Below are 14,413 nucleotides of genomic sequence, written 5' to 3'. Positions count from 1 at the left end.
TGCAAAAAATTAATTCAACTATAATGGCTTACGATGAATATTTAAGAAATAAATGTTCTAAAGATTTACTAAAATATTTATTAAAAGTGGGATATAAATATTTAGGGATACCACTTTAAAACGTTGACACATACTACAAATATTCAAATTAAATATAGAAATTAATTTTAAGACTAATCTGTATAGGAAATGAATTATACATATATTTATAAAACAAATGAACTTTTATTTATTATTTTATTATTAATTTTTTTTTCAACGGCAACGTTGTAGGTATTTCTATGCTCAATCGTGTTATATTTTGGATTTATATTGTTTAATTGTATCTATGCTCAATTGGGTAATGAAAAAGGTAAACTGTGCTCAATCGGGTTTCAGCCCTTGCTAAATGGATAGTATAATATACAGATAATTAATGTTAAAATTAGACTTATATTTTATGATTCTATTAGGTAGGTACTTCCTTACGTTTTGTAATCTACCTACAGTTAAATATCGTTTTTACGTAAAACTGTTTCGTCGTGAGCGTGTAATTCAATTATTAAGTGTTTTCATCAATATTAATATATATTATTTTTTATTATATAATAAACTAAAATAACTATGCCAAAAATTATGAATTGTGATAATCCAGTGAGACGGTACTTCAAATATCACGCTGAAGGTGAAAATGCGAACAAATCTATATGCAAAATTCAAAATTGCAATAAAATATTAGCAGTAAGTTTCAATAAAATAACATATATTTATAAATCCATTACCGGTACTAAGTCACTCAAAATCTACAAGTTGTATCTTACAACATTTTACGAGGGGATTTTTAAAGATTATGGATCGATATTAAAAAATGAAAAAATACGTGATTTTTTATTTTTAACAGGCAATTTTTAACATACAATCGTAAAAATAAGTATTATTATTGTAATTTATTATAAGTAAATTATTATTAATAAAGAAAATGGAAGAAATTTGAAGTTTTACTGTAGGTATCTATATTATAAAAAATAATGTCAAAAATGTCAAAAGTCGTAATTTAAATTTTGGTTTATCGCAGCCATTGGGTATCACTGTATTAATAAATATAACTTAAATATTATATATTACTTATTTAATATAGGTATTAACAATACTAAATCAAAACCGTAAATTAAAAATTTAATATAAATGTATAGTTTATTTCCACAAACGTGCTTTTAAATTTCTATATAGTGTCGTATACGCCGATTACTCGGACGTATACCAAAATAAAGTTAAACACAAAATAACGCAAAGAACTTTATTTAAACACGACGTCCGGTGGTGATCGAGTCACACGATCACCACCACTGACTCCCTTTGCTGTCTTAGCCATCTCACTTATATAATATTACACTTACAATCGAATTACTATCGATTGTTCTACATTTTTCTATTACTACGTTAAATTTACAGTTTATAGACACTATGATTATTATGTAATTGTTATTTTAACCCGATTAGTAAATTATTAAACAAATTTATTTACATTTCTTATTATTATATCTTGCTTACTATGCTAACTGTAATATAAAGTTTACTGGCACTGAATTGCACAATTGTTATTTTAACCTATTTGTGTGAATAATTAAGTATTGCTTAACTTATTGAATTTTACTGTTTTACTAATTATTATCTATAGTTTTTCTTAACTTATTTCTTACGTACTAACATCTCTTATAAAATATTCATACATATAATACAACAATAGGTATATTTAAAAATAATTTAATTTAATTTATAATAACATTTTTAGAAAAAAAGCTTTACCAGAATTCATTAAAAAATATAGTGGTTACCATTTAAAATAAAGAAACGCCTCTTTTTTTGTTTTTTAAATATTCCGTATAATCGATCTATAATCGTTAAAAAAAATCCGCATAAAGTTGACATAATAGATGTACCCTGTAGCCTATATAATTTAAATTGTAGAATATAAGCACTAAATATATTAAAAAATTTAATATTTTACAATTTAAAATGTGGAAATAATCAAATAAACTATTTACATTTATATTAATTTTTGAACATAACATTATAACCAAACAATGTTCAAAAAACTATGAATATATCTAACACTTTAAGGGTAATCATTTGGGTAATTTGAAGCGTCACTTAAAGGTCTTTCACGCCATAGAATATCAGCAAATATTATTGGAGGAAGATGAAATTAGTACAGATACTACAAATACCGTTTCTATGTCATCGACTTCTTCAAATTCACCTGATTTATTTCCACCAACACAAAAGAGAGTAAGATACTAAGTTATCATCATTATTTTTAAATAATGATGGTATACTTTTATATGTATTATATTGTATTTTGATTATACAAACATTTGTTGTCATATTTTGTAGATGCACAGTGCAGATAAAACAATTAACGTGTCAATAAAACGCCGGGCAGTGATTGACGGCTGTATTGAAATGGTCACAATTAATGGTAGACCCTTAAAGATATTGGAGGACTCTGGTTTTAGAAAAATAGTAGATCCCATTTTTCGATCTTTAGGATTTACTATGAACGCTGATGTTGTGCGCAATAATATTTGTAATCGGGCAAGTTTAGTCCGTAAAGCTATTACTGAACAAATGAAAAAAAAATTTTTTGTATAAAAATGGACACTGCAACTAGAGTTGGTCGTACTATACTTGGCATAAATGTTCAGTTTATTTATGAAGGTAAGTGCTCATAAGTTATTAATATAAAATAAAATAATATTAATTACTAGCTGAATAACCTGCTATATGTATAGTATATATCAGATACTCGTAATTTAGATGACAAATATTATAATATTGTAATATTTATTTTCAAATACCTACTTATCAACTTCTTATTTAGCTCTTGTTCACTCTTTATTTTTAGGAAAAATTATTATTAGGAACCTGGCTACGACAGAAGTTTATCAAACTACATCTATCAACTTAAAATGTATACTTTTAAAAACATTGGAAAGGTACAACTTAAATCCTAAATTTATTTATTCTATTACGACAGACAATGGAGCGAATATGTTGAAAACGGTTTCATTAATTCGTGAAATGAATAGAGATTTCGAGTATTTCGACAATAATGAAGAAATGTCTGAAAATGTGCACAATTTTGAAGATAATCAAGTTCACACAGATGAAGAAAACAGTTATAATGTTTCGGAATGTTCTGATGAAGACAATAATATGATAAACGAACAAGAAAACGAAAATAACCAAGAAACATTGCCTTCAATCATCAACGATTTGGGTGCAGAAGTCCACACATTGGAGGTATTGAGGGGTATGCGATGTGCTGCTCACACCTTACAACTATCGATTCTAGATGTATTTAAAACAGAAAGTATAAAATCAATCATAAACAAATCACGGAGATTGGTGAAGACGTTGAGATTACCAAAAAATTTAGAAGCTCTCAAGAATATGGATTTAAAACGACCTGTAATCGATTGTGTAACTCGGTGGGGATCAACATATGACATGTTAGAAAGTCTATTAAGATGTCAAAATTTTTGTCAAGTGTTTGGTAGACATCAAACGAGATTAAACGTAGACAGTGATTTTTGGACATCTTTAAATGACCTCAAAAATGCCCTTGGACCAGCTGAAATAACTAGTTGTGTATTACAGGCTCAGCAATTATACCCAGGAGATTGTTTACTTTATTGGAAAAAATGCATTATTCACACAAGAAAAATAAGTAGGTACAAAATCTAAGTAGTTGTTTTTTATTTTATTTTATATATTTTTTAGATTCATTTATTTCAAATAGTATTGTTGAAGCTATGCAAAGACGAGAAACGACTTTATTCGACTGTGATAGTTTCAAGTTGGCTATTTTTTTGGATGGTCGTGTCAATGTTTTATTAGATGAAAATACACTAAGAGAAGCTAAAAATCAATTGATACTATTGTCATCAGAATTACACAACATTGATCCTGTTATTAGAGAAGGGCAATCTGTTTCAAATAATAATATTGAAACAGATGAAGTAGATGACTTAGAGCTTGAACTTCGTGCGGCGGCAGCTGACCGGAGTAGTGGTTTGGTTAGTAATCAAGACCAAGTTGTATTGGATATTCAAAGGGAAATTGTAAATTTTATGCAACTTCCTAGGGAAGATAAAAGTAAAAACATTATGGATATTTGGACAACACTTAAAAAAATGTACCCATTGATGTATGAATGCGCTTTGGTTGCTTTAGCATTACCAACTACACAGGTAACTACAACAATGGTCAATTATTTATATAATAAAAACTAAAAACTATGAATTACGACGAAATATCCTACACTATTAACTATTTTATAATCTTTGATTTAAGTAATACTCATACATTAGTTCCAAAAATATATAAATATTTGAAATGTTATATAATGTTCATTATAATATTATTATAATACCTATCGCTAATTTTGTTGTTAAATAGGTCACAGTGGAACGTCTTTTTTCCAGTTTAAAATTCATATTGAATGATCAACGAAATAGGATGAACCCCTCTTTACTGGAAGACATAATGGTTGTACGGTCAAACTATTTATTTGACAAAAGTTAATCTACCTACAGTATATATTTATAGTTTTTATTGATTATTATTTATAATTTTTTATAGTATTTATTCATTATTATTTATTTATAGTTCAATTGATTATTATTATTTATTTATATTATTTATTGATTAATATTAATTTACAGTATATATTTATTATTATTGTTAATTAATGTATTATGTTATCTACTATATTATTACTCAATACTCATAATAACTTAATACCTATAATCTATAATATCATCATATTATATCATCTTATATTGTCAAAAATAAATGATCGGCTATTGAGTTTATTTTGACTGAAACTTTTATATAGCTTTTTGATTCTTTCAAAGTCACATGATGCTGTTAGGGTATATTTGTAATCATTATATTAGTTATTATTAAAGATAGGACTAGATGCAATTTAAATTCTAGATTTTTAAATTAAATTACTTATTATTTTAAATAATTTTAAATCCAAAATAGTCAAAATACTCAAAAGATAATTTTAATTCATAACGTTATTTTCAAAGTTCGAAAAACGGTTTAGTTATAACGGTATAGGTTATAACGTTTTTTTAATAATTGTTCAAAGAACTTAATAGGTTATGACGCTCCTCATGTCAATTCTTTAAAGAACTTTAAAGATTATAACGTTTTTGTATGAAAAAGTTCAGTAAACTTAATAGTTTATAATGTTATATTATATGAAGTACCAATAAACTGAAATAAATAATTAGTTTCGTTCCATTATACTTTGGTTTATGAATAACAATAATGTTCTTTAACCGTTTTTTTACGTTCCGTTCGGAAACCCTGGCAGTAGGCCCCTAAACAATTTATATGATGAGGCGTTTCTTTCTTTATTTCCATTCAAAACAATTGAATCTATTAATAATGCGGAAGCAAGATTAAAGGCGGAGGAAAAATTTGAACGTCAATCGGTAACATTTTTATCAATTTAATACATTTTATGTTTTCCATATTTATTATCTTATAGGTATACTAGTATACATTGTCGATATAATGCTTATTTCAGAGTTATTATATAAATCAAGTAGGTGGAACATGTGTCAACAATTTTTTAAAAAGGGTATTCACCAAGCTATTTTTTAAACGAATTCGCTACAAAATTGTCATGGGCGGGTTTTCGACAAAATCAAGCATTACAAAATTTTAAAATTGTGAATATTATAAAAGGTAATTTAACAAAGTTAATATTTTTATTTTTAAAAGATGCATCATTTTAATTATTTTATATTTTATGTGGCTTTTAGATACAGCAATCAACACATTTCAGACAAAAGAATCTGATTTTGAATACCATGTTAAAGACTGGTTTCGCCATGCTTTACAAAGATTAAAAAGAGAAGAAGAAAAAATTAAAGTCTAATTAAAAACTATATATTTTATTTTATTTTTTTGTATACAATTATTATTACATTATTATGATATACCTGTTAACTTTCTTTATTTACAGACAACGAAAACAAAGGAAAATACAACACTTAATATACTTAATTATCCAAACCTTTATTTTAATATATATAACACGTACAGACAAATGACCGGTCTGGCCTCAGGACAACCTGGTCGAGAACGGTCTCCAACGCAGTTCTCCAACCAACTGTTCCAACCCACCCAGTGGCCAGTTATCATCCCATAATAATCAATGTCGTCTCACTTAGTGGTGGGAGAAAATATGGCTTCGTGCCATAGTGGTAGTTTACATACCTAAGATTTGACTATTTTATTTGTTACATCAGTACAAAGGTTTTTAACCTGTTTATTTATATTTGTCTCATATTTAAAAAAAGTTTTATGTTTTTATTTAGTATAATATTTGATTGAATTTTTATTTAACTATTGATAATTATGATATACATTTTAAAACCTTAAAAATGAAAGAAATAAAATCATATATTTTCAAAAATGTGATAAAATAAAAAAAAAATGTCATTATTTTGCTTTTAAGTTTAAACCCTACTAGTATTAGGCTTATCAAAACTTAATAACCATGATTATTTTAGTATATTTTAATTTTATCGTAACTGTTAAAGCTGTTGGTTCGTTTTCTCAAATAATAGTAAAAAACTACTTTTTTTATTATGTTTTTATTTAACTTCTTTAGATCCGTAAGAGAAAAAATAATGAATCATTATCAAGAAGACATTTTTTGCGTCGTAAACAGGACAATTATATAATAATTTTGAACATCAACATTCAATTAATGTTGGAGAGGCGTTCAGTTACTTAAGAGTGAACCAAAAAACAAAAGACCAATTTTTTGAATATTTTAATATGGGAATGACATCTGCCTAATAAAAAAAAATTGTGCCTATGTATTCTTATAATTTTTTAATCACCATAAGAATAACTTATGAGGAACTTTGCATTAAATTAAGTATTTTGATAGGGCCAAAAAAATTTTATCGGCACTTCAAAAATATTTTTACAGAAAAATTGAAAATTTCAGTTGTCTATAAATAGCTCAAAAAAAGTCAAAATATTTTGAAATTTAAATCACGTAAAGAAAACGTGAATCTTAATAACTGGTAAAATTTTCAAGTATCTACGACTTATACTTTTTGAATAATAACAAATATCAAAAATCGTTTGAGGCTAAACTGTTATTTAACATGGTTTTGTAAAAATTTAAATTTCAAACACTCATAAAAATTTTTTGTCTGAATCCGGTAGAGTTTTTTTTACAGATATTTGAAGAAAAATTTATGGAGAACCTTGTACCCAAATTTTCAAAACTTAGTTATAAAAGAAAAAAAATTATGATTTTTCAACTTCAAAATAACTTGCAAATTTTCGCGTTTTCGACAGATTTCGTAAAAATTTGAACTACTCGTATATACGGATACCACTGACATTAACATTTGGTGAAAATTTCAAGTATTTTCAGTGATTAGTTTTGAATTACAACCATAAAAAAAAATCGATTTGGTCGAAAACTGGTTTTGCGTAAAAATTGCCGTTTTTCCGTCATTTTTTTTTGTTTTTCTCGATTTTTTTGAAAACTGTTGGAAAATGTTAACTTTTTACCTCTATAATGCACCAAGGATATTCACTTTTACATCGGAAACCACCCCCACTGTTTGAAATTGGAGCATTATTTCGACTATTTATGCTGTACACAGACACAAAAAACAAAAAAAAAAAAAAAAAACATACATCATTGTAAAATCAATACATTCTTCACTTCGTTCAGAATCTAAAAGAAAGTTAAAAGAAATTTAGGAGCAAATATACAAGCAAATAAGCTCAATACAACACATCACTAATATTATACATTTTTATCTTTATACCCTGTGATTTTTATTTTTATAATCTATGATTTTTTATACATTTTACACTTTTTTTTACAATAACACTGCATGTAACACAGCTTAATTATAATATAATATATATTGACATATATTCATAAATATAAATATTTTTAAAATAAAATCATGTAAAGAAAATGCCAATCTAACCTAACTGGTGAAATTTTCAATTATCTATACTTATACTTTTTATACTTTTTAGACTTATATTTTTTGAATAATAACAAATATTATCTATTAATGTGACATATATTGATAAATAAACATAAATATAAATATTGATAATAAAATAATTTATGTATAATTTAATATTATATTTGCTTTAAGTGTTTATATCATAATTACGAACCCTATGTGGGTTCAGCGCCTCGCGCTGAATTAGATTAGGATCGGTAAAAATATGTATACATTATGCAGAGAGGTTTTGGCTCCGCCCCCCTCGCTGAAACGTACTAGGATCGGGAAATACGCTTACGGCAGCATTCGATAACGTTCGTTACCCCCGACCCGCAAAAACTACCGCCTCCAAGTTTATAACTGGTTTTTGAGAAGTACTCACTGCCAGCGACAAACTATAAATAATATTGCGATTATAGATAAAGGCGACATAACAATAATAATAATTATTTTTAATATTTTACTACGAAACCATTGGTATAATATATATAATAATATAATTGATTATTTCATATTTGTAGTATATTGACATATTGTATACCTACTATAAAATGTATACTACATTATTGAAATATAAGTTATAAACGTGTAACAAATTATTTGCTCGTGGTCATTGAAGACACATGAACTTGTATTCACGATTTTATTTGTTAATTTGTATACGAAATATTTTATTTTACCCACTACCTATCTACTATTTTGTAAAGTAAAATATTAGCATGGGAAACAAAAAAAATAATGTTAAACGTGTTACCAAAAAACGCTTAACTCGTATTCTGGTAAATCGTCGAAAAAATAAAGACAATGAAAGGTAAGTTCAATATTTTACAATTGTACAATGTTATTTTGATATAGTATTATAATTTATAAATTACCTATAACAGGTAAGTACTATTTATTTTAATTAATGTTTCAAAACGAAAACATATTTTCATTATTTGTAAAGAGACAACTAGCAGTTTATTTAAATTTTTATTAATATTATGGTGGTGTTGCTACAGTGATTTTTGCATTAGTTCACCACAAATAGCGAGTTGTGTAGAATTTACAGCAGAGACAAGTACACCAAAACTGAAATTGCAAGTACAAAACCAGCTTGATGAACCCGTATTAACTGTTAAACTTACGGCTACTGAAATTAATTAATCTTTCTAGTAAAATTTATATTAAATCTTATAGTAGTTTTTTATGTATTTTAAATGAATTGTAGTGTAGAGTCTAGACAATATTTTCATTATGTATAGGTGTGCTAAAATCCAGGACGAATTTATTGACTCTCACGAACTGACTGTCAGTTCAGTCTCAGAGGTTAGGTTAGAAAAAAGCCTCATGTAAGAATTTTGTTACCATCCGTAATGTCTTATGAATTAAAATTTAAATTAATTACCTATATATTTATCTAGTGAAAGAGCAGGTGAAATAAATGGGTGTAGGATTGTAGACATCGGATATGTTTTTCGTCAAATTCTTGATTGTACTCACGAAGGAATGTATGGATGTAATTTTATGAACATGGAATATATATCGGAATTTAGGAGAGGTTACTATTCACAATTCTTATTCAAATGTAAAATGTGCTATATTCAAAAAAAAAATATTCTTCAAAATTTAATGAAAATCTTCAAAATCAATGGTCAATAAATAAAGCTATTGTAAATAGCACTATTGCAATTGGTAATTAAAAAAATTGATTTAAATGTAATGCTTTGCGATTTTGTTTTAATTAAATAGTAATTTATTGTACGAGTAGGAATTGGCTATACCCAACTAGCCGAATTTTCTGTTGGTTTAAAAATACCATACATGTCTGCAAAAATGTACCATTCATTTCAGTCAGTTCTCCAAGATGATATTAAAGGTACAGCTTGGTCAGAAATGAAAGCGGCAGGAGATGAAGAAAGAAAATATGCTATAGAATCGGGTTCTATTGATAATAACGGTATACCACTTATTACAGTTGTTGCGGACGCTCAGTGGTCCAAGAGGAGCTATAAAACAAAATACGACGCTTTTTCCGGAGTGGTAAGTGTTTTAAACAATTTAAAAATTACATAATAAAATAAAATTCAAAAAATTATTAATTAAATTAATAGACAAATCTATAATTAATCTTAACTAATTTTTACGTGACTTTAGGCAAGTATAATTGGATACAAACAAAAAAAAAAATACTTTTTGTCGGAATCAGAAACCGATATTGCGTAATTTGTGAACGTGCTTCTAATAAAAATATTGAAAAACCGATACACACATGCTTCCTGAATTGGAAACACGGTGCTACGAGTATCGAAGCGGACGGAGTAGCAGAAGGTTTTACCAAGAGTTTCGAAATGCATGGTGTTAAATATTCAAAATTAATTGGTAAGATACAATTACGTTTATTACATAAATAAAAATGTATATAAAGAACATTTTATGCATATAAACAAAATTTGACTCACAATTTTTATTTTTTTTTATTGCGATAAAAACGACTTAACTAAAACCTTGTACCTATCAAATTTAATATTTAAGATTTTTTAGCCACCCAAATTTAGATATTAAAAAAAAAAAATATATTAAACCGTTAATTTACGCGTGTTTTTGAAATTATTAAATTTAGACGCTCGTAAAAATGTATAGTTGACTCATGCCCGATTTTTTTTATAACTATTGTAAGAAAAATTAATGGAGAACCCTGTAGAAGTTTTCAAATCTTAAATAATATTTAATAATAATAATATCTATTATAAATCTCTTCAAATTTTATGAATTTTTAACAACAAAATAACTTTAAATTTTCGCGATTTTATCATATTTTGTAAAAAATTGAAGAATAAAAAAAATGTGACCTACGATTTTTTAATGGCAATAAGTACAACTTATGAATATTCTTGTATTTTTCACTCCGTTCAGAATCTAAAAAAATGTTTTAGGTGACGGTGACAGTAGTGTCACAAAAAGGCTAAATGAAATACTACCGTATGGTCCGAGCCTAAGAGTCGAAAAAATTGAATGCAGAAATCATATGCTTAGGAACTATTCCCAAAAAATGTCTGCACTCACTAAACGGACAGAATTTCCTATTGCGATAAGAAAAAAAATTGCTGATAACCTCGTTAGGCTTAGAACTGATATAACAAAAGCTATACAGTAAAAATCTGAAGAAAAACCATTACAACAGAAAATTTTAAGTAAGTACCTACCTAATTTATGTTATTGTTTATTACATTTTGTTTATTTATTTGGGGCTTTTTAGATCTTAAATACGACATAACCAACGCACCAAACCATCGACTTTTTGATTGCCATAAAAAATGTGCTCCTTATTTTAGGTAATATGGTCAGCCCGCAGCTGTAATTGCAGCACGACATAGGCGCAATTTCAACTTTTGACTTGGGGGGGCTGAATATATTAAGGGCAGGCAGACCCGTGGGGGGCTTTGCCCCCCACATCCCCCCCAATCAACATTCATATTATCTTACCTTATAATATTAGTAACCTGATTAAATTTTTTTTCTTCATTATTACGGTTGACCTATCTCAGGTTATATTACTCACTTCTAGTGGGGATGTGATTTATAATAACATAATTTTAACAACATAGTAATACATTTATTAAATTATTTTAATTTTTAATATAATAATATATCAATCAAAATAAACAAACAACAAATTATAATTGTAACCTTTTATTGGTCTTAGCATACTCAAAAAGTATATCCTCAGCTTTAAGCTGATTTGATACATCTCTTTCGATATTTATTATTGCCAAACTGGAAAATCGCTCCTGATCCATCGATGTGCGCAACCAATTTTTAATTCTTCTCATAGTGGAGAAAGAACGCTCACACGTGGCAGAACTAACAGGAATTGATAGAGCCACTTTCAACAAAGTGTATAATTTGGATAAATTTCAGATTGTACCACTTCTTTTATTTTATCAAAATCAATCTGTAATTTTATGCTTGATCGAAGGACACAATTTTTTACCACCATCATTTCACTTTTAAGAGCATTTAAGTCAATATTGAACAACTCCTATAAGAAAAGAAATTAATTTTATATTAAATTGAATACATCTCATGTTAATAATTTATCCTTACTTTATAATTTTCAATGAAAAAAGTGCTATCATCATAATTTAACATCATAAAATTATCAACTGCTGTTGCCATTTTTAGGCTTTCAGTGGAAAATCTTTTTTTTATGTTTGTAACAATAGTATCAATTAATTTGAAATAAATTATTCGCCAGTGTTTTTCATTTTCATCAATTTGTTCAGTGCTTGTGGTTGATGATAAATGGAAATCCTTCAAATGATTTGGTTCTCTTTTTAATCTCTTAGCTGTACAATCTGAAATCAACAGTAATTATATAATATACTTCATATCAATAATTAAAATATTTTTATACTAACCTTTTATAGGTGTTTCAATACCATGAGTTTCAGAAAACAATTCAACAGTAGACCATACTTCAGAAAAATACTTATCTGAACGTTTCTCTTCAAACGTTTTTATTACACCTTCAATAACTAGGCCAGCTTTGCCCAATGTAGCTGTTTTTTGTTGTAACTGGGTGCTAAGAATATTGATAACTTGTAATATATCTTCCAAGACAATGAGATGAAAAATAAATGAAACCGTATTCATTATAGATAAAATTCCTATTAAAAAATTATTACTAATCAATTAATTGTTACTGTATGATTACAATTCACCGTTTAGTTTATAATAAAAAAATAAAATGTTTAAGAGGTATGAGTATGAGTTAGTAAAAACAAATTTGACTTATATTTTAAATTTACCTAAGGCCTGGGAAACATCTCGATCATTAGAATTCTCAATTTTTTCTTTTATGCTTCAATTATTGCTTTAAAATTATGTTTAACTGAAGTACAATTTTGACTCTGCAATTCCAACGTGTATCACTTATTGCTGTGATAGATATTTTTTCAAACCTAGTTTTTTTGAATTTCTTTAAATTTGAAGTTGTTTGTTGGCATAGAAAAATGAATATATATGGATTCAAGACAATTAAAACATATCGGGTCTCCTTAAAAATGTACATAATATCAAAGTTATGATACGTTTAAAATAATGAAAATATTTTTTTCTTTACCTTAACTATCTTGCACATGTCAATTACAATTAAATTGACTCTATGTGCCATACAGTGAGTATAGATGGCACATGGGTGTCTCAACTTTACTTTTTGTTGCACACCATTAAATCGGCCAGACATCACGCTAGCTCCGTCGTATGACTGTGCGACTATTGGTATTTGAGCGATGTTACTTGCATCCAAATAATTAAACATAATAGTACTCAATGAATCAGCATCTTGTTTCTCTGATACATTTAGAAAAGTTAAAAACCGTTCAACAACATCTAAATTTTTAGTATATCTTATGCAAAAAGAAAGCTGCTCTTCATTGAAAGATCTAGAAAGTATATAAATACAAACATAATTGTTTTTTATCGGGTATATAACTATCACTAAGTTAAATGTTTACCTTGCTTCATCCACCATTACACTAAATACACCACATTCTTTAATTTCATTGCAAATAAAATCATTAATTTTCTTAGCACATACATCAATAATAGTGTTCTGCACAGACCAACTTGTATAGTTGGTTTTGGAATAAAAATGATTTGCAAATATTTCATCAAATTTAGCAACCATTTGGCAAGTTTCTTTAAAATTTCCTAAAATGTGTTTTATAATTTTAAAATAAGAATATTTAAACATATTTAGAAGTACAAACTTCTGTTTATAGAAAACTCGTTTCTCTATGGCCTCTAAAAGCAATTCCTTGTTTACTTAAAAACAATGTTATTTCAATTAACTGCATCATGTAGGTTCTGTTTCTTTTATTTGTTGCATACTTGCAGAAACAATTTTGTTATGAACAGACCCATTTTTTTGCATTGAGTTATGACCTGACCATTTAGACATAGCAGTTAAATGATGTATACAACTGTTATGTAACTCAAGTTTGTACAATTAACCTTTGAATCTCTATAACCACTTAACTAAAACAATAAAATAAAAACTCATTAATGGTTAAGAAATAAAAAGTAGTGATGTATTGCAGAACATACAGACATACAGTGTATACCCATATAAAAGTAAATTGTATTTGTATAGAATTCTAAAATCTAAAATTATTATATTAAAAACTTACTTTTTTCCAATTATTAAATCCAATACTAATAAATGTTTGTTCAACATGGCCAGAGTCTTTTGAAAATAACGACAAGCATAACAAAAAATAGCATCATTTTTAATGCTATACTCAATCCATGGAAATTTTTTATAGTATGTACAAGAAAATGATCTGTTTTGTTGTCCAAATTTAGTTTTTGGA

At 26.9% G+C, this 14,413-nt stretch overlaps 3 protein-coding genes, 1 long non-coding RNA gene and 1 pseudogene across 5 annotated transcripts; 3 read left to right on the top strand and 2 right to left on the bottom strand.

Moving 5' to 3' along the window:
* Window positions 1-228: 228 nt before the first annotated feature.
* On the top strand, window positions 229-3,358 carry LOC126553724 (uncharacterized). Of its 2 annotated transcripts, XR_007606577.1 has the most exons (4): window positions 229-720; window positions 2,101-2,268; window positions 2,374-2,697; window positions 2,885-3,358. XR_007606577.1 is itself a non-coding variant. In XM_050208848.1 (3 exons), exons 1-3 carry the CDS (start codon window positions 604-606, stop codon window positions 2,629-2,631), a joined length of 543 nt encoding a protein of 180 aa, XP_050064805.1. In that variant the 5' UTR covers window positions 229-603; the 3' UTR covers window positions 2,632-3,358. The 2 variants fall into 2 exon arrangements, 1 of the variants encoding a protein (XP_050064805.1); XM_050208848.1 differs by having other exon boundaries at window positions 2,374-3,358.
* Window positions 3,359-3,386: 28 nt separating this feature from the next.
* LOC126553723 (uncharacterized) lies at window positions 3,387-4,740 on the top strand. The gene is made up of 2 exons (XM_050208847.1): window positions 3,387-4,232; window positions 4,441-4,740. The coding sequence occupies exons 1-2, from the start codon at window positions 3,795-3,797 to the stop codon at window positions 4,564-4,566; spliced, it is 564 nt and encodes a 187-aa protein (XP_050064804.1). The 5' UTR covers window positions 3,387-3,794; the 3' UTR covers window positions 4,567-4,740.
* A 5,075-nt stretch (window positions 4,741-9,815) lies between these two features.
* Window positions 9,816-11,215, top strand: LOC126553722 (uncharacterized). Its single transcript, XR_007606576.1, has 3 exons — window positions 9,816-10,079; window positions 10,194-10,418; window positions 10,973-11,215. It is a non-coding gene; the product is annotated as an uncharacterized LOC126553722 (long non-coding RNA).
* Window positions 11,216-11,651: 436 nt separating this feature from the next.
* LOC126553717 (uncharacterized) lies at window positions 11,652-12,892 on the bottom strand. Its single transcript, XM_050208843.1, has 4 exons — window positions 12,848-12,892; window positions 12,458-12,706; window positions 12,144-12,394; window positions 11,652-12,078 (listed from the first exon to the last, which is right to left on the bottom strand). Exons 2-4 carry the CDS (start codon window positions 12,690-12,692, stop codon window positions 11,926-11,928), a joined length of 639 nt encoding a protein of 212 aa, XP_050064800.1. The 5' UTR covers window positions 12,693-12,706; window positions 12,848-12,892; the 3' UTR covers window positions 11,652-11,925.
* Window positions 12,893-13,140: 248 nt separating this feature from the next.
* LOC126553713 (zinc finger MYM-type protein 1-like) lies at window positions 13,141-14,001 on the bottom strand (annotated as a pseudogene).
* Window positions 14,002-14,413: the final 412 nt, after the last annotated feature.

Source organism: Aphis gossypii, unplaced genomic scaffold, assembly GCF_020184175.1.
Source record: "Aphis gossypii isolate Hap1 unplaced genomic scaffold, ASM2018417v2 Contig00317, whole genome shotgun sequence".
NCBI lineage: Eukaryota > Metazoa > Arthropoda > Insecta > Hemiptera > Aphididae > Aphis > Aphis gossypii.
Note: the sequence above shows the minus strand (reverse complement) of the source record. Positions and strands in the feature narration are given on the sequence as shown.